Source organism: Grammomys surdaster, unplaced genomic scaffold, assembly GCF_004785775.1.
Source record: "Grammomys surdaster isolate TR1022 unplaced genomic scaffold, NIH_TR_1.0 100, whole genome shotgun sequence".
Taxonomy (NCBI): domain Eukaryota; kingdom Metazoa; phylum Chordata; class Mammalia; order Rodentia; family Muridae; genus Grammomys; species Grammomys surdaster.
The window spans coordinates 13726078-13746644 of NW_021604579.1; the positions used below are offsets into that span (position 1 = coordinate 13726078).

Sequence of the window (20567 nt, forward strand, 5' to 3'; positions counted from 1 at the left end):
TGTAAAACACAGATATTTACATTATGATTCATGACAGTGGCAAAATTACAGTAATGAGGTAGCGCCAAAAATAATTTTATGGTTGGGGGTCACAATAACATGAGGAACAGTATAAAGGGTCACAGCATTAGGAAGGGTGAGAACCACTGGTCCAGGGGGATTCCAGTCATCCATTCAGGTCCTGCTTTAGAATATTTGAAGGAAAAAGTGACAACAGTCCAATTGTAGAAAGCAAAAGCAGTAACAGCTAGACCAGTGGTCAGAACTGAACAGTTTCCTAGGAGATGAATCTAAGCAACCGCAACACTAAAACACCACTGCAAAATCATAAAATACCACTGTAAAATAATAAAGTAGGATAGATTGCATTTGCAGTGTTCTCAGGTGAGTATCCTAGGGGCACAAGGAGATCTAGTCACTTAATACATAGTTCTGTATTGCTGAGAAGGGTGAGGCAGCTACAGAATTACATATGAAGTCCACAGGGCTCCAGAAGAGTGTATTGCCATTATAGACCTTCCCATTTGCCTCACCCAGGTAACATCCCTCTCCTCACTCAGTCAAGCACCAACAGGATTGAAAATTGCTCTGCAATAAAAGTGTGAGAAGAGGTCTCTGGCAACGAACATACTGGAACTCTCTCAGAGTAGCATGTGATTCCAGCCGTAACAAAATGGAAGGGAGAGGGCAGGTTGGAACTGGATCCGAGTCTGGCTGTCTTTGCCTTTAGCTTTATAGCCTTGGAAAGAAAATGACAAAGGGAAAATTGAGTTTTATCATCTATAAAATGGGGACAATAACATTCCCTGATGACAAATAACTGAGTCTAAATGAACTTCTTAATCAAGAAAGCATTACATATATTTAGCATAAAACTAAAATTAGTGTAATAACAGTGAAACTTTAATTGTCAGTGAATCGACAATTTGACATGCTTTAAGATCTCAGTTTATAGCTTTTCTTTGTGTAGGTTCACACTTTAAAGACTCGTCGTCGACATCATTTACTAGATTATTAGGACCACATAGACATACATATGTGACTCTCAGCAGAATAGCTATCTCTGCTTCCTCATCTGAATGACTAGCAAAAGAAGTCTTTAACCAAATAAAAGTTCAGCCTTAAAAATAGCCGGGAAGCTTTCTCAGATTCGCCAGCTAGGTTGAGATCCATAAGTGAGACTTCTTGTCAGCAGGAAAGGTGATCTGAAGAATGAACAAAAATAGCCCGTGTCCAACAGCTGTGATGTCTATAATTTATACGCTGAGATCATCTCTGATCGGATTGCCGTGTGTACACACAAGAAAGAGCTGGTCAGTTGTATGTTTACTAGGCCTCAGGAAACAAGTCTTGTGACACCCATTTCTTGGTTCACTCTTTACATACAAACAGCATGACTTGAGACTTCATGTTTGAGGACTGTGACTCTGAAACTCTATCGGCATGCACAGCGTCACAGATGTTTGACTAACCTTTAAGCATTTATCCCCAAATAGCAAATTATCAGTTTTCTTTGTGCTTCTAAATTATCTTTTTCATGGGGAAAAGTTGCAAATATTTATAATGTTTTGAAACATGTGTGGATGTGTTCAGGGAACTGCTAAATGGAAGTAATGTACGTATGAAGTTTCATATTCCTGTATAGGAAGCAAATAATCTTCAGGTATGGAAAGATCGGCTAACATTAAATAAAGCAAGGAGAGAGGGGGAACAGGGAGGAAGAGAAGCTTAATCATAAATTATTTGTCCACTCTTTTACTCTGCTCATGCTTTGGATTTCCTTTTACTATTTTATTTTTTTTACTTCCATCCTCAGTGTACTCGTTTCTTTAACCTGTGTTTTTACATCATTTCCCCCCCACAATTCCTTGATCCCTTCTATGCTTTGTCTATGTTCTGTATTTACCTGCACATGTAAATTATTTTCCTATTTCTTTTTCTTTTAGTATTTCTCCCTTGTCTAGTCTCTCCTTCATACACACACACACACACACACACACACACACACACACACACACAAGTGCTGAAATATACTTAGGGCTGTGTGATTTATTGGGAAATTTTGTTCAAATTAGTTAGAATCGAGAGCCCTGGAGAGGGTGTCTTTTTATCTCTGTAACACGATTGTCTATATAACTTGATGAAGAAAAGAAATAAAAGAGAGGACATAATTGCTCCTGGGTATGGTTTGTCATATGTCAACTTGACACAAGCTAGGGTTATCTGAAAGGAGAGAACCTCAATTGAGAAATATGCCTTCATGAGATCCAGCTGTCAGGCATTTTCTTAGTGATTGATGGGGAAGGGCCCATTGGAGGTGGTACCATCCCTGGGCTGGTGGTCCTGGGGTCTGTAGGAAAACAGGCTGAACCAGCCCCCCTCCCCACCATGAGACAGCCAGTAAGCAACCCCCCCCAAACCCCCATGGCCGCTGCATCAGCTCCTGCCTCCAGGTTCCATGCACTGTTTGAGTTCCTGTCCTGACTTCCTTCAATGATGAACAGTGCTTCGGAAGCATAAACAATAAATCTTGTCGTCCCCAACTTGCTTTTTGGTTATGGTGTTTTATCACAACAATAAAAACCTTAACTAACACAACGAAGAAGGCGTATTGTAGGTAAAATGAACATGCAGGCAGAAGCAGAAGCAGAAGCAGAGACATCTAGGAGAGTTCAGAGTGAACACGGACAGAGTGAGCAGGGCCATGTGAGGAGAGAGGGTGAGGAAAAGCAAGAGAGGAGCCAGGACTAAGAGGCATGGATGGCCTGGGCCGAGAGATTGGCACAGCCAAAATGGCTGAATTATCTAGGGACCAGAGGACCTGAGGGAAGGGGCAGCCCAGTCCCTGGGCTGGAGAGTTCAGGGTAGGGGTCGGGGTATGCCAGGCCGGAGGTCCCTATACCAGGTGGAGACTGAGGGATGCTGAGAGAACCTGGCGACCAGCATCACCTTTGATATGTTAATAATAGGCATCTCCGTTGGCAGTTTATCCGGGTTTTGAGACCTAACAATAACGTGACAAGGAACTACAAAATAAGCGTGAGTTCTAAAACAATGGGACGCCCTCTGAAGAGGGCATGAACTAGAACGTTCCCAGACAAACCAACCTTGACTAGGGGGAGCTTGCCAGGGGCTAGGGGAGGGTCGCCCTCCCCAGCGCCTGGCCCTCCTGTCCTGAGGCAAGTCTCACTGTCTACACCCCCTCACCCCCACTTCTCCTCAGATTCTCCTTCCATCTCGGTCGCGCTCAGATTCATCCCTTCCATCTTCACCGCCGTGGGCTTTCCTCCGGACGCCTCGGCTCTGCGCCCCCAGAGTGCGTCCACACGCGCCGGGCTGCGCTCACCCCACCGCGCCCCCGGCGTCCCCGTCCCGCCCCCCGGGCCCGCTGCACTGTGGGTAGGCGGCGGCGGCGGCGGCGGCGGCGGCGGCAGCGGCGCTCAGAGCCCGCGGCCGGGAGAGGCCGCGCGCCGAACATGGCTGAGAAGAAGCACGACGGGCGGGTGAAGATCGGACACTACGTGCTGGGGGACACCCTGGGAGTCGGCACCTTCGGCAAAGTGAAGAGTGAGTGCAGCGGCGCGGGCACGAGGCCGGGTGGCAGGTGGAGCGCCCGCGGGCGAGCCCGGGGCACAAGCACCTGGCGCGGGAGCCGGGGCGTGGGACCGAGGGGACCCGCGGTTATGGGGTGTGCCTTGGCGGGGGTGCCTGCGAGCGCCCTGTCTTTTCTCTACCCCTCAGCTCACTTGTCTGCAGAATTGGGCGACTGGCCCAGTCCGAAGGGCTCCGAAGCGTGAGGAGGATGGGGGAGTCACGGCGCCACGGGTTGGGAGTGGGTCTCCCACTGGTGCCAAGTGCTCTGCGTGGAGCCGCATCTGAGGTCTCACTTAATCCTTAACGTGGCGCGGTCAGGGTGCGGTCCTCACCTTAGAGGTGAGATAACGCGAGCTCCAAGGCTTCAGCGACACACCCAAGGTCACAGAGAATTGGCAGATTCAGGGTGAGGTCTAAGATGTCCTCCAATTTTGGCCTTGCTGATGAGGCCCCTGCCTTCCCCAGATTCTTCCCTGTCCCAGGCCTTTGATGGTGGAGTTGACTAGGGGCATGCCTAGAGTGGAGAGGTGGCGAGTCCCTCCGCTGGGTGTGTGAAAACGTTGGAATGCAGCTGGTTGGGCAGGGAATTTAGGGGAACCCCCAGCTATGCAGGTTGATTGGTTCAAGGAAGCCTTCTGGGGTCAGGGTCTGGGAGAAAATGTTCCTTGGTAATGGAATTTGGGTCCCCAAGAGGTCAGACTAGCTTAGGCAAGGGGTTTGTTTGTTGGGAAAAGGGATTGCTTTGGGGGTTTTGGAAAAAAACAGGTTACTTTTGAAATTTCAGACTGCACTTACTAGTTAAGTATTAAACTTTGCTTTGCTTTCTTATTAGTTAATAAGAGTCACATGGGATTTGATTACCCGTCCTTTTAACAGAACTACTGCTCTTGTTAAAAAAAAATACTTGGTAGCAAGTTAAAAATTAAAAGTGAAACATTAGCCTTTTGTTGTTGTTGAATAAGTATTGGGTAAGCAGTCTGGAAATTTTATGCTGAGCCTTTTTTTTCCCCCACATTTTGTCCTCCATTGAAGACTTGAATAGATGGGAGAGAATCATCATTTCTGCGAGGATTAGCTCCTCTTGGTATGTCTAATACCCGTTTGTACGATGAGGAAACACCGAGTGCTCTTACCACGTGCGAGGAACTGTTCCAGGCAACGGAGTTCTAGGAAAGAGCAAAACCTGAGCTTTCGGGGTGGGGGTGGGGGAGACAATCAGAATACCGGCCCCCCCCCCCCAAGACAATCAGAATACATGTGAAAAGTATAGGCTCCCTCCTATTGGGAAAGGAGAACAGGGGAAGGAAGGATGGGCACTTTTGTGAGGTTGGCAAATTATATTAAGGTGGCCTTACCGAGTGGGTATTTTTGTAAAGACCTAAAATGATTGTAAAGTTCTTTGAAGTCTTGTGAAGTAGGGATCTTGTAAGAATTGTTGGGTAGTCAGGAGATGATCCGGAGATGAGATGAATGTTGTTGACACCATCTTTGCTGAGAGCTGCTTTGCTGTGGCATTGCAAAGTTATGCAAACGGATGCTTTGCCATTTAGAGTAAGTTATATAACTTAGCCATATATGCATTCATGTTCTGCTAAGTGCTTTTGTTTGCTCTTGAAATATTTTTTATTGTGCTCTTTATGTAGAGTGGAGTACCTGATCTGATTCCTCAGACCATTGTCAAGGGATAATTTAAAGCTATTTGCTTATAGTCTCTGTCTGCTTCTAAACACCAGCTTTGTAAAATATAAATGGAACAGAAGGAACTATGATTTACAAGAAGAACCTTTTTCCCTTGGTAGGAGAAGCTTGGTAGGATGAGCTGTCTGGAGTTTTTCTGACATTGTTTGATCTTCCCTAAAGAGACACTGTGTGGTGTGATAGTTACTATTCATGTCAAATGCACACAAGGAAGAATCACCCAGGAAGGGAATCTTAATAAAGAATTACTTAGATCTAGTGTGCATATTGAAGTGGGAAGACCCCTCCATTCCGGGCAGCACAGTTCCCTGAGTTTGAGTCCTACACTGTGTAAGTATAGAGGGATGCTGAGTGTGAGCAGGCAAGCCTGCATGTGCTCTGTCTGTGCTGGTGACCGAGGATAACTCCAGCTTCCTGCCTTGACTTCCCTCAAACCGACGGGAGCCTGCAAAGCAGAGTTAAAATAAGCCCTTTCTTCCCTAAGCCACTTTGAGTCAGGGTGTTTTATGAGAGAAATTAAACTAGTTCATGAGGATTTGTAATCAATACTGCTGCAGTTGTTCAGTTAAGTCAAGGGACTGGTGAAACAAAGCATATGCTTTTTTTTTTTTTTGATCTTGCCTCGAGTTTATTTGTAAAAACAGCATAGGACACTGGTCATCTGCAAATAGTGTGTGGGTAGGTGTGTCACGGCAGTCCATCTGTCTTCACGTTGGCAGGAGCCTTTTCTATGGGGCCTTCACAGGGGCCTGGGACCTTTGGGAGCCTGGGCTGGGGCTGAAGCCTGGGCCTTAGCTGGAGCTTTGGCCTCTGCCTTGGTTTGAACCTTGGGCTTTGGTTGGCAGAGCCTATGACCCTTGGCCATGTAGCTTCGAATCCTCTTCCCAAGCTTGGGGTGAGCAATGAAAGCAAGGCGGCTGAGTTTGCGGCTGGGGCCCTTTAGCATCTTGGGCTTGATGGCCTGAGGCTTCACAAGGGCCTTGATGGCCTCTGCGTGTGCACTCACTGCCTTTGCATTGTTGGCCTGCTTCTTCAGGCCTTTCTTGTTGTGCTTCTTGGCAAAGCGCATGTTCCTCAAGAACTTGGGGTCAACCCCCTTAAGAGACTCGTATCTTTGTGACCGGGGTTTCTTGATGCCATTTCTGTGCCATTTTCGGGACTGGTTGTGTGTGGTGTGGTTCTTGGACTTGGCCATGTCTGCACGGTAACCCACGGCTTCCGCAGCGCCTGGGACCGGAAGCAAAGCATATGCATTTTAAGAATACATTTTAATTTGACAATTTCATACAATGTGCTTTTAGAGTCACCTCACTCTCTCTCCCCCTCCAACTCCTTTCATGCCCTCCCACCAAATCTCCATTCCAATTTCATCTCTCTCATTCATATATGTATATATGAATGAGAGAGATGAAATACGATATATATATATATGGATATATATATATGGATATGTATGTGCATGGGTATGGGGCCAACCACTGGAACACAGGCAATTTACTAGGGATCACATCTCTGAAGAAAACTAGCCCCTCTGCTCCCAGCCCATGAGCAGCTGTGAGCTGCCTAAGTAGCATCTCATCTAAGAGTGGGCCTTCTTGAGCTCCTCCCCTATCCAAGGCATATGTAGTTTTAAAAACATATATTGAGGTATGTTTAACATATTATAAAAGCCACTGATTTTAGGTGTACAGTTCAACAGTTTTTAGTAAGTACTTAGTAAAGTATCACAACCATCATCGTAGCTTAGCTGTAGAACATTTATTTTATCCATTTACAGTTAATCCCATTCCCACCCATAACCCTCGGATACCATTATCTATGCCTAATATGTATATGGAAAAAGATGAATTGGGATCATGAAGTATGGTGTCTCTATGTCTAGCATTTTGTTCTCGAGGTTCATATCTAGCATACCGTGTCACTGATTTGTTCCTTTTTATTGTTGTGTGATCTTCCATTGTATGTATGTGCTCCCTCCCCATACATTCTTAGCTGTGGATATTATCTTGCTATATAAGCTATTTCAAAGAGTGCCTCTATGAATATTCACATGCAGAGCTCTGCCTGTGAATGTGTGTGGTTTCCCTGAGAGAATACTTGGGAAAATAACTCAAAGGGAAGAAAGATACAGTTCAGCCAAGAGGTTTCAGTCTGTGATTACTTGTAACGGGACTTTCTTTGAGACCACCAGCTCCTGAGTAGTGACACCGAGATTTCCATTTATTATGAATGCTTAAGGGCTTATAGTTTAGGCTTGTTCCCATCTAGCTTGTAAATTAGCCCATTTATTCTAATCTAAGTTCTGCTATGTGGCTTGTTACAGTGTCTCAGTCTCTAGTTCCATGTCTTCTCTGCATCTGGCTAGAGAATTCTCGCTTGCCTGACTCTCCTTCCCCAGGGTTCTAGCTCCCTCCAAAGGGCTGTCTATCCTGTTTCACTATAGGCCATCAGCTCTTTATTAAAACCAATTAGAAGGTGAGAGAGAGTGTGTTTACAAAATAAGATGTAGCCATATGAATAACAATACCAAAGTCCAGTCTGCAGGCGTAGAATTCAGCATTTGAATAATAAAAGACAATCCTTACCCAGTGCACAATAATACTCTCCCAACAGTTACTTGATCAATTTGTCCTGAGTTGTAATGAGGCAGAACACTGTGGTAGGAAATATATGAAGCAAAGAGGCTTACCTCGGTAAAGATTGGCTCACCTCCTACTTTCTGCTACCACCCAGTATGGCCATCTTGCTGTGAACACAGCAGGGACCAGTCCCTTGTTGAAGGTGGAACCCAGTCCCCTCAGTAGTGGTCCAGTCCCCTAACTGGATTCTGATTCTTTAACACACAGAGCCTTTTGAGGAACAATTCATATCCAAACCTTAACTCTGGGAACACAAATCTTTTCACACCTTGGGTGAGTACTTGGCAGTGGAATTGCTGGTTCCTAACATAGTTTTATCTTTTTTTTTAACTTTTTGAGATGCTGACAAACTGTTTTCCAAAATGGTTATCTGTTTTATATCCCACCAACATTTCTCTCCATTTCTTTATCAACAGCGGTTATTATTTGACTTGTTACAGTTATTCCACTGGGCATGAAGTATCTCATTGAGGTTCTAACTTTGCATTTTACTAGTGACAGTGTTTTACTATTGAGCATGTTTTCATGTATTCTATCATACAGATATAAATTATATATATATGTATATATATGTATATATATATATATGTATGTATGTATGTTTTGGTTTTTTGAGATAAGGTCTCACTATGTAGATTTGACTGTCCTAGAACTTGCTATTTAGACCAGGCTGGCCTCAACTCCTAGAACTCTGCCTCATGAGTACTGGGAATAAAGGCGTGAACCCCCGGAGCCTGGCTATTTGCTATTGTTTAGTTGAGATGTACAATACATGGCTTAAATAGGCTTTGCCCTATCTGATGACTTATATTGGAGTTTGATTCCTACACCACACTGAAAAGTGCTGGCACCTTTATGAAGCATCTTGGTCTTTAGTGGAATCAGCGCCTTTCTTTAGTGCGTAAGTATTGTAAGTATTGGTGGGATAGATAAACTGTTGTAAAGCCAGTTCACCCTTCGTGGTTTGTGGCTTTCCCATGCACTTGCTAGTTCTGCTTTTTTCTGCTCTGAGAGCAAGCACCATGGAGTTGTTCCCAGAAGCTGAGTAGATGCTGGCACCATGCTTGTAGACTTCTCAACCTCTGTCACCACTGGCCAAAATAAACTGCCTTACTTAATAAATTACCTGCTCTCAGATATGCCGTATACCAGTAGAAGACAGGCTAAGACAAGTTACTCATCAACTTTTGAGCTGAATTAACAGGATTTTTTGAAATACAGTTTTGTTTCAAGTCTCTTGCTGAATATGCATTCCAAATAAAATTCTTGCTTTGTTGGATTTCCTCTCTCTATCCCTCTCTCTCTACCTCCCTTTCTTTCGTCATAGGATCTTATGTATCCCAGAGTGGCGTCAAAGTCAACACATTGCCAGACCTGGCTTAGAGTTTCTGATCCTCCTGTCTCTACTTCCCAAATGATAGGATTACAGGCGTGCACTGCCACGCCCCGTTTATGACGTTCTCAGGCATGCTAGACAAGCACTTCACCAGCTGAGCTACAGCTTAGTCTCATTTATCGTTTTCTTAGTTGTGTCTTTGAAATATACAAGCTTTGAAGTTTTGAACTCAAAGTTGTCATTTTAGGAAATGGATCATACCTGTGAGTTCAAGGCCAGTCTGGTTTACATAGTGAGTTGTGGGGAGGGGTGAAGGGAGATCAAATATTTGATATCATAGTTAAAAGATCTTTGCCTAGGAGATTTAAGATTTGGCTCACTATCTTTTCTTGTGGATATCTGATTGTTCTGACTTCCACATTTATTTTTTTATTTTTTATTTTTTATTTTTTTTTCTGACTTCCACATTTACCTCTGTGACCCACTTTGCATTCATTCCTAAGGACGCTAGAGGTGAGGCTAAAGGTTGATCTTTCCACATGCTTATCCACTCGTCTCAGCATGTTTTGTTGAAAGCTCATGCATTTTTAATTGTTACAGATTTAGGTTTTATAAAGTTAATCTCTACTATAAACCTTAATAGTGGATGGTTTAATTTTATGTGGCAATAACCACGTGGAATAGAGGAGTGAGGAACATTTATGTACTTTCTCTCTTAACTGTTATGCTATTTAAATTTAATTTCGATTGTTGATCTAATTTATTGATCTAAGTTAAGACTAATAAGCAAAAATATACATAGTAGTCTAGCTTTCATGTAATAGCATAGCTTCAAATTACTTTAAAAACATATAAAATCTTATTTGCTAGTAAGTAATTAAAAACTTATTTAAAATGAACTAGATTGAATTTTCTCTTCCATTAGGCTACAGTATTGCTGTTTCTACACAGTGTCCTTGAAACAGATTATATGGGTTGACAAAGTTGAAAGAGTAGTATGTTTTTAATCTCTTAAAAGATTGCCTCTAAGTTGATGATTTAAAGCTTCACCCATTCTGGTAGGGTAGAGCTACTGCTTGGAACTCTTGTAGTTAGACCTGCTGTAGTCTTCTAGCTTATGAAAAGGTGGTCTAACTAGGATAGATCTTTTGTATATAATTTGTAAAGACTGGTTGGAGGAGACTTTATTATACTACCAATTACTCATTTAAAAAGAATCCCTTGTTTGTAAGGTGAAGTCTGCCAGATGTGGCCTATGAGAGAACCGTTCTTTATATCTGTGCACCAGCAGATGCTTTGCAATGACATCAATCTCCTACTAGTCAGCAAAGGTCACTAAGAACATTAGGTTTTCTTTTTTTTTAAGTAGTTATCCATGACACGTGGATTTCATGAAGTTAAATAAATATTTCACTAGTTTCCCATTTATTTTTGAGGTGAAACATTTCAAAATGTAAATAATGAGTTTTAAGTGGCCAGTTGGAAGATTTAAAGGTATACTATGCTTTCCTTGAGATTTATATTTTATTTCCACCAGTTGAAGGACTTGATCAGTTAGATCTCTGTCCTTATTGTATCTCTGTCCTGAAAGAGAACATGTGCATCGCATAAAGACCTTGACAAGCTCATTACTAAGCTGATTAAGAAAAGAAATAGGCCGGGTGGTGGTGGCGCACACCTTTAATCCCAGCACTTGGGAGGCAGAGGCAGGCGGATTTCTGAGTTCGAGGCCAGCCTGGTCTATAGAGTGAGTTCCAGGACAGCCAAGGCTACACAGAGAAACACTGTCTCGAAAAACAAAAACAAAACAAAACAAAAAAAGAAATAGATCTAAACATGTTTGTATTTAATTGCTGACCTTGATTTAACAGAAATTCGAATTTCTTAAGAACAGAGTGGGAGTGTAGATACGTCAGCACAGTTATGACGGCACATAGCTATCTATCCCAGCACTCATGGCTAAGACTGGAGGATCTTGGATACCTCTCCCACTTTGGTTACACAATCAGTGCCTACCACAAAAATAAGACAGAAAAGGGAAGTACATCTTTAATTCTTCAATGATGAAAGTCACAATCTTAAGTTTTGTTTTAAAAACCATATTCTAATTATTATACTATGTACACTTCAAGTTATTATTTGAACTGTCCAGAGTAATCTTCTGTTGCAAGTGGTAGACAGATATATTCCAAACACGTCCACAGGCACTTGCATACTCTTTTTAGTGTACAGAACATTGGAGTGGGATAACCTAGTGTGGAATTATCATAAGCCAGCTAGCTGTGTGGCACATGCCAAACTCATATTCCTTACACAGTGTGAAAAGTACATGAAAATATAAGGTTCCAAAGGTCCACTTATACACACAGTTAACTACACTGTGGCCATTACCTGTGATCTTGTTCTGAGAACAGAACTTTATTTGATGAAAGGAGTTTGTGGATAAATGTGTTCAGAAATCTCTAATTGGGTAGACACTGCTCACTTTGAACCTCTCCCATTTACTACCCCAGGGCAAGTATTGTGTACATCACATGTGATATACTTGTGCCCCAAACTCTCTGGAAGAGATGAGACCACAGCTTTGTCACTCTCCTGCTGACACAGCACTGTTTTCCTCCTCTGTATCGCTGTCACTGCCTCTATAAAAACAGGCTGCAGTGCTCGCTGTCGTGTGGTTCATGCCAGCGTTGTTCATGCTCTGTAATGCAATATCACTTCAATTATCCCGAGATTCCTGTGGTTTTCTTAATGACAGGGAAAATATTTTGCAGAAAAATTAGTTAATTTTTGAAGTCAAGTAGGTAATTTAATTTGGTTTAGCAGAAAGATCTAATCTCCAGTCCTTTGAGATAATCAGTAAGTGGGTACCATGTTGAGTGTTCTGTAACAATAAGAGCACTTCTTACCATATGTAGCTCCAAATACAAGAGAAAGTTTGTGAATTAGATTTGTACTTTTTCTGTTTAAGCAAATGAAATGAATATGCAAAGCAATGTTTATTCTGATGTGTGGTAAACCATCTTATTTTTAGCATGGTGCTAGTGAGGAAGGAATTTCAGGCAGTTTTTATCTCTGCTAATAATAGAAACTTTCTTCTCCCCTTCAAGGGAGCAGTCTCCTTGCTTAAGCAGGGACTTGTTTGGTGGTGCTGGCCTCTGATGGATTTTCACTTTGTTTCTTTTGCTGGTGTCTTTGTTTTCCAAATATTATTTTTTTCAAATAATTTGTTATTAGATTTTTAAAACCAGCCTTTTATATAATTAAAAACATTAACAAAAGTTGCATTTTTATTCCAAATGTTAATGTGCTTAGTTATTAAAATATTTTGCTCCTTGTGTTTTTTTTTTTTGTCATTTTATGTGTTATTAAAACCCAGTGAGCGGTATGTTTTCATGCAGAACTGCTGACTTTTTCTAAATTATAAATTAGCTATAACCAATTAATTGTGGTTGTCATAACTGAAAATAATGAACTTAAATGTTTACACATACCCCAGTTCTTTTTGTCTGTATTCTTACTTTACTTGTTCAGTTCTATTGGTATACATTGTTTTGGTTTTCCCTCTTTACTGTGTCTGAGTTGGTGCTGTGTGGGATTCCAGAAGTGATTTCAGTTCTCCCAACCAGTTAATACAATAATCCCAGCAGTACATATTTGCTGTAGTTTAATTATATTGCATTTCAAGCACAGATAACATTGCTATTAATGTTATTAATGTGGCTACAGACACAACTACACACAGCTGACTTACTAATTTAATTGAAGTGAGAATGTTACAGAACTGGTTTAAATGATTCTGTTGCATATTTAATGTCTTACGTTACTGTCATCTAATGAGCCTGTCTTCTCTCAGTCATTCCAAGTCCTCCTTTCATAGCCCGTTTCAGTGCTCTCTGAACTGCCAGATAATCTCACAGCTATATTGCATACTATCAATAGATTGCAGCTAGAAAAATTGACTTTGTTTTTTATAGTAGCTTTGTGATTAAGATGAAATGTGCTCTGGATGGTTTATCACTGCTGAACAACTTTCCTTAAAGAAGTTAGGTATCATCGGAAAAGGATACTCTGTCTATACTTGAGTTGTCTTAAAGATTTATTTTTAATTTTAGTCATGTGGCTGTGTCTGGGTGTGTGTGTATGTGCCTGCAGAGGCCAAAGGTTTTGGAACCCCTGGAGCTGGAGTTACAGGCAGTTGTGACCTGCCTAACACAGGTGCTGGGAACTGAACTCTGGTCCTCTAGAAGAGCAGTAGGTGCTCTTAACCACTGAGCCACCTCTCCAGACCATGCCACTGAGTTTTTAAATAAATGATTTTGACATGAACTCAGATACAATATGAGTTGCTATTTAAGATGGCAAAAAGCTATTTGAGATAACTAGAAGACAGACCATAGAATCAGAATTTAAACTGAATAGGCTGTTTAGATTGCTGTATAAAAGCCAGGAAAGTGACATTCAATAGGGACCTGTGTCAAACATAGCTCTTAAGGTAAGCCCAAACCAAAACACAGGTGGTGCATAAAGAGTGGAACAGTTGATAGGAATGTCAAAGACTTGAAGTTTTAGGTGACCACAGGCTTCAGAACTACACATTATGAATGCTTAAATGATAAAATTGTGGCCAGATGGAAAATGTGCAGGGACAACATTAGCTGGCAGTTGAGTAGCAGTTTTTGTTTTGTTATGCTTTAAGTCAAATTTGGAACAATGGGTGTTACACCTTGGAAAAGTATAGGCAATTGTGATTCATTCTGACAATAAGCTTTATATTTAGGAGGAGTCTGAAAGTGTGCTGTGTGACCTCATAGAGGAAGTGTGAAGTCTTTCACACTGTGAGAAAACAGTGTGACTGTCTGATGCAGCTAAAAATGCATTTGTGGGGAAAAAAAGAGTTGCCATAACTGGCAATGCCATGGAGATGGTTGCAAGGAAGCACAGTATGGGTCAGAATTAGATTTCCTTTCAGGCACCAATACCAAACATCTATGAGATTTCTGTTATTGACTCATTTACTCAGGTGCAGGTGGTTGTCCAGCAGGATTGTTACCACAGACTACCTAGTTTACAAGAAAGGTAGGTATTGCTTCCCTATGATGATGCTCTTGCCAGCCTTATCATTCAGTTATTGCATATACATTTTTTTCTTTGTGTTATTGACATGTATGAAATCAACTTTCATACATAGTTAAGAACAACTAAAAAAACTGGAGGGAAAATCCCAAATAATCCCACAACCATCTATTTGAAGGCAGCTGAACCTATTTCAAGGAATCCTGAGAAGAAAAATCCACTGGAATGAGCCTGACATTTTGAGTTTGCTAATTTGTAAGGATGATAACTGTGAGAAGCCAAGCAGAGAGCAGTAGCCAGAAGAGAGAAGGACTGAGCAGTGTGAATTCTGAGGAGAAAATAGAATTAGGTTTTCCAGAGCCAGTCCTTGGTAAACATATGCATTTGTGGTTAGTTATAACACTTGGAAGATTAAAAATTCTGTTTATGATCAGCTTAATTTCAGACTAAGAATGTCTACTGTCTGTCTTCTTTAAAGGAAAAAACAACAAACAAACAAATGAACAAACAACCCACAATCCAGTGGGGTCTCTATAGATGTTCACATACATTCAGCATTCCAGGAGAGGTCTGTGATAACAGGAGAAGCATGAACATGTTTCAGATTTTAAAGTTATCAGATGTGAATTTTAACTTACTAATATATTGAAGATGGGGGCCTTTTATTATCAGGTTTGGAATCCATACAAATAAGCAAAGGAAATTTGCAGAGCTGAAAAATGCAGTCATCAAAACAGAATTCTGTAGATGTCTTAACAGATTAGATTCTACTGAAAAGATTAGTGTAGTGAATGATATAGGTCAAAAGTAAATATCTAGACTGAACCATAGAGGGATGAGGGATAGAAAGAATGCGTAAGTCACAAATTGGAACAGATTGAAAGTATATGTGTTATCAGCACCTCCACAGAACTATAGGGTATGTGGGTATGAGTGAATGGAAATATAACCTTAGGTTTCCCTTCATTTAGTGATATTTTAAAAATATTTTAATTATATGTATATGCGTGTCACTGTGTGGGGGTGTTGTGGCATATATATGCAGTGTCCACAGAGGCTAGAAGAGGATATCAGATTTCCTGGACCTGGAGTTAACAGGCAATTGTGAACCATATGCGGTGAGGGCTGGGAACTGAATGCAGATCTTCTGTAAGAGCAGTACATGGTCTTCCTGCTTAGACATCTCTCCATTCCTGGGATTTTTCTTCTTTAACTTTTTCTGAATATATAGTAAGATAAATATGATTATGTAGTTTAAGATGATGATGATGATGATGTGTTTGTGTGTGTGTGTCCCCGTCCGTGTCCATGTCCCATTGCAGGAGTCTGGAGGTCAGAGGACAACTAATTCTTGAGAATCAGTTCTACCTTGCCACCTTGTGAGATATGGGGAATATTGGATTCAGGTCGTTAGGACATTCTGCCAGTCCCTAAACATCATTTTAATGAAAACTGACTGGAAATGGTTAGTTGACTTTGGGCTGGAGGGTCTATGGAAGAAGTATAAGGTCATGGTTTTTACACAATTGTAAGGAAACAGAAACAGACTTCTGGCTTCCATTTAAGGTGTCTATTCAGATGCATGCACATGGCTCCTGCTTGAGTCTTTTTACTAGAGTTGACAGGATCCACTCATGTGAGTCTTATAACCTGGTATGACCTATATGAAGTCTGTGCTGGGTCGTAACAGCTCTGGGTTTTAAGGACTCATGTGATTATGCTATATTGACATTCTGGGTCACCTATGTCCTAAATCTTTGACAACTAAGTAAACTGAAGTGAAGTTAGAACATTTACTGTCTTGTAAACACTACTTTGGATTCAAGACCATTGATAGTTACAGAGTGGGCACTGCACATTCTTGAAGGGAGAGAGAAAGTGGACAAGATCAATTTTTGAAGATAAGAATGAAAGAAATAAAATCCTAGCTTTTGTCATATGAATGGAGAAAAAAACCTTAAAAATATAAAACAACACACTTTTGTTTTGAGAGAACAACCATGACAACTCTTTTTATTTACTTATTTATTTATTTATTTATTTATTTTTAAAGTTCTACATTTTATTACTGGACAAACTACACCCTCAGTATAGACATGACCAAGTCTACAGGTTAAAAATGTTGAACTCCATCTAGTAGGATTGATGACCATGATTCAGTAGTCTTGACATTGTGTGACTCAGCTTCCTTCTCCTCAAGTGTCTTCGCTTGGAGTTATGCCTGTTTTGTTACCAGTTTTCATCTGAATCCATTGAGTTATAGGATGATTTTCCTTTTGTTTCTTGGCTAGGAATCACTTGATTCTGAAAGTCGTGTGAGAAAACTGGCTAGAAGCCAAATCAGGTGTATGGCTCACAATGGAGGGGAAAGAAGAGCCATGGCAGCTCGTATACAGGAAAGCATTTAACTGGGGCTGGCTTACAGTTCGGAGGTTTAGTCTCTTATGGTGGGAAGCCTGGGAGCAAGCAGGCAGACACAGTGCTAGAAAGGTAGCTGAAAGTTCTACATCTGGAGTGGCAGGCAGCAGGAAGAGAGAGTGACACTGGGCTTGTCTTGAGCTTCTGAAACCCCAAAGCTCACCCTCAGTGACATACTTCCTGCACTGCACAGGCCTAGCAATCTAGGGGATCCCGGGGCTCTGGGCTGCCAGCAAGAACGGGGCTCTGGGCTCCAGAGACCTACGTCACGGCCTGGTTGGTCTAAGTATAGTTCTTACCAAATCAAATCAAAACAAAACAAACAAAAAAGTCCAAACACATCCTCAGGCCTTTCCTGACTGATTTTAAACAGTCTGTTTTTTCTCTTGTCTGTCATTCTTTATGTGCTTTATTTTCTTAACTTACTGCCATTGAACCAATATTATGTGATATATTTGCTTATTATTTATATTCTCCACCAGAATGCAACTTCCACTTATTTTCAGAATTCAAGACAATTCTTTATATACTTCATACAGTATTTACTAATTTTGAAGTAATGAAAAATAACTGCACACACTCACATGGTAAAAACAACAAGAGAGAAAAGTCTTTTGGGATATATGAATGTTTCCTTTCAGTACTGAATATATGCTCAGTGTGTTATTATGGGGCTAGCAAACGACTTTGGCCAGCTTTTATGTCTCCAATTTCAATTTGTGTATCTGATTCACAAGAAAGTGTAGAGTTCTGTCTTTTGATAAAGCCTTGATTTTTTAAAAAGATTTATTTATTTTATGTATATGAGCATGCTGTTGCTGACACACCAGAAGAGGGCATCAGATCCAATTACAGATGGTTGTGAGCCACCATGTGGTTGCTGGGAATTAAACTCATGACCTCTGGAAGAGCAGCCAGTGCTCTTAACTGCTGAGTCATCTCTCCAGCTCAAGCCTTAATCGTTGATGGAATAATAAGTAGTTCTTTTGATTACTGTCATCCAGTGTCCTTCCTTCCATCATGGCTTCATTTAGAATGTCAAGCTGCACATAAAATGAAAAGCATGCAAGTGGTGAGACTTAATATCATTGTGGAAGCAATTCTATGGCCATGTCTGGGAGGGATTTTCTAAATGAGTGGAGGTGGAATGACCCACATGAAATGTGAGCAGTCCCATTTCATGGGTTGGGGGTCCCTACTGAATGAGAAGGAGTAAGGTAGCTGAGCTGCAGTATCCAGCTCTCTGTGTGAGTGCAATGTGAATCTACTACTATAAGCATGCCTGCCATGACTTCCCCATCATGATGAGCTATAAACTCAAATAAGGCCCTGTTCCTTACATTGCTTTTGTTGGGAATTTGGTCATAGCGGTGAGGAAAGCTAATGACAGGAATCTGACCCTCAGCCCTAGAACAGGAAACGTGCTCTGAGAACAAGAGCTCACTCATGGAAGTCTTCATCTGATGGAAACTCAGATTCCTTTGAAAGGAGGGAACCTAGAGGAAGAATGATACTGTTGGGGTTTCCAGCTCAAAACCAATTTCCTAGGAAAGGATTTCCTCAGAGTTAGCATACAGAAGCCAGTAAAGCTGTTGTCCAGGTCAGGCTCCATTCCAAGTTGCTGGCAGAACTTGGCAGACTGGTCCACATGACAGTGGTTTCACAGACACAAAAGAAGCAAGGCTGAGGAGGTCATGAGGTCTGTACAACAGTTCTGGAGAGCCACTAAGGCCAGGCGATGTGCGCCAGCTTGTCTGTGTCCTGCTAGGAGGACATCCTGAAAGGTCAGTGTATGAAGCTGATGGTGAACTGAGGTTGTAGTGGAGATCCCAGCCACTCGCAGTTGGTGAATCTAGGACCATGGAATTTCTGCTGAAGAAAGCTGTAGACATAGAGGAGAGTTAGCTCAAAAGAGAGGCTATGAGTACCTTAGGCTGCCCAGCTGAGGAATGGGGCCATCCAATTCTTTGGAGCCCAAATGATTCATTCCACCGTGGTCCCCAAAAGCTGGAGTGGATCTGTAGGATTTGGTGTTTTTCTTAATGACTTTCAGTCTCCCTGCAGTCCATTCATTTCTTGCTGTACTCCAGAGCACCCTTTTGGAATGGGAATATTTATCTTGAGCCTTTGTATATGGTAAAAATGTAACTTTTATAAAAATTTTATAGTGTCTCCCAATTAAGAGATTATCCTAAATCTCAACAGAGGCTTGAGCTTTGGAATTTTAAACTATGTGGTAATTGCTAAAGATTATAGGGAGTTTCGACATTAGATTGAATACGTTTTGCATTATCAGATGTCCATAAATCTATGAGGACAAGGGTGGAAGGTTATGGCTTAAACTGGAATGTTTGTGAGTCAGGTTGACAATGAGTGGGGTCATGATGGTTTATTAACATGATAGGATTTTGAGTCACCATGAAAACAAATTTCTGAATATGTTAGTGAGGGATTTTCTAGATTAGGTTAAATGAAGTGAGAAAACCTACACTAAATGTGGGCAGCACCATTTGATAGCCTAGGGTCCTAGACTGAATAAGGAAGATCATGGAGCTGTCTCTCCACTTTGTCACTGTGGATACAGTATGACCAGCCACCTCAAGGTCCAACAAGTGCTACTCTCTACTGTGCTGAAATGAGCCCGTTACCTAGGTTACTTTCATTGGGGATTTTGTCACTGCAGTGATGAAAATCGGTGTGCTGCCCTATTCAGATGTTCTCCATGTTCCTGCTGTCCTCACCTGCAGTCTGATCATGATGCTATCTACCCTATAGAGCTCAGAGAATTAAATATGTCCATGTTCTTCTTAGTGTGATACTTAGAGATCAGAAGTAAGAAGTCTTCTGCTTCTGTGGTAGAAGTATCTTCAGGGAACCTAAGGACTCCCCAAAAAGGAAATTCGGAGACAATCAGTGTTTCATCATGGGCAAAGAAGAAAGGAGCCTTGTGTTATTTTGGCAGGAGTCTGGTGATGGTAGGAGTTAGAACATATGCACATCAGTCCACTCCTGATTCCCAGAGTTAAAGTTCTAAATATGCATGAGTAAAGGCCAACAACCTGGGCCAACTTTTGCACCAAGTTCCAACCTGCTGATAGATTTAGTAACCCTTGGCTTGCCATAGATTAGGTATTGATTCAGTGTCCTAGTTATTTTGAGACAAAGTCTGATTACATAACTCTGGTTGGCCTAGAACTCAGTATGTAGACCAAACTTGGGGTGATTCTCCTTCCTCTGCATCTAGGAAGCCAGGAATATACCATCATGCCCAAGGTCCCCAAACGTTCTCAGTTAACTTTTGAAATTATAATGCTGCCTTTGTTACTTTCTTGTTCCTATAATAAAATACCTTGGAAAAAGCAAAGTGAGGAAGAAAATTTATTTTGACCTAGTTCCAGAGGAACACAGTCTATTATGGTGGTGAAGATGTTGCAGCAGTCAGGGAAGGTAAGGTGTCAGAAGCAGAGCCTGAATAGGAAGTGAGGTATTGCAATAAAACATCAAGGCCCATTCCAAAGGTTCAATCCTCCCAGAAAGAATTCCAACTCCTAAAGATTCCACAACCTTCCCAAATAGTGCCACCATCTGGGACCAAGTGCTCAAACGTGAGAGTCTATGGAGGACATTTCACATAGGAACCATAACACCCTCCAGAAAGATTCTCATCCTTCTAACCCTCCCTTATATGAGTGCTGATAGTCATAAACTAAACACCCATGAACACTGCTTCCACAAAGACAGAGAGTACTGGTATCCCAGGAGCACCCTGTGGTCACTGGTGTCCCGGGAGCACCCTGTGGTCACTG

General features: G+C 41.6%; 1 protein-coding gene across 2 annotated transcripts in view; it reads left to right on the forward strand.

Annotated features, from left to right (window-relative positions):
* The first annotated feature begins 3471 nt into the window (after positions 1 to 3471).
* Prkaa2 (protein kinase AMP-activated catalytic subunit alpha 2) overlaps positions 3472 to 20567 on the forward strand; it is a 64340-nt gene continuing 47244 nt past the window's right edge. The window contains exon 1 of one of the 2 annotated variants that reach the window (XM_028786442.1): positions 3472 to 3567. In XM_028786442.1, coding sequence (XP_028642275.1) covers positions 3477 to 3567 — 91 coding nt within the window. In that variant the 5' untranslated portion in view covers positions 3472 to 3476. Of the gene's footprint in view, positions 3568 to 4617; positions 4679 to 20567 lie in introns of those variants that run through there. The other variant, XM_028786449.1, reaches the window with a different exon arrangement.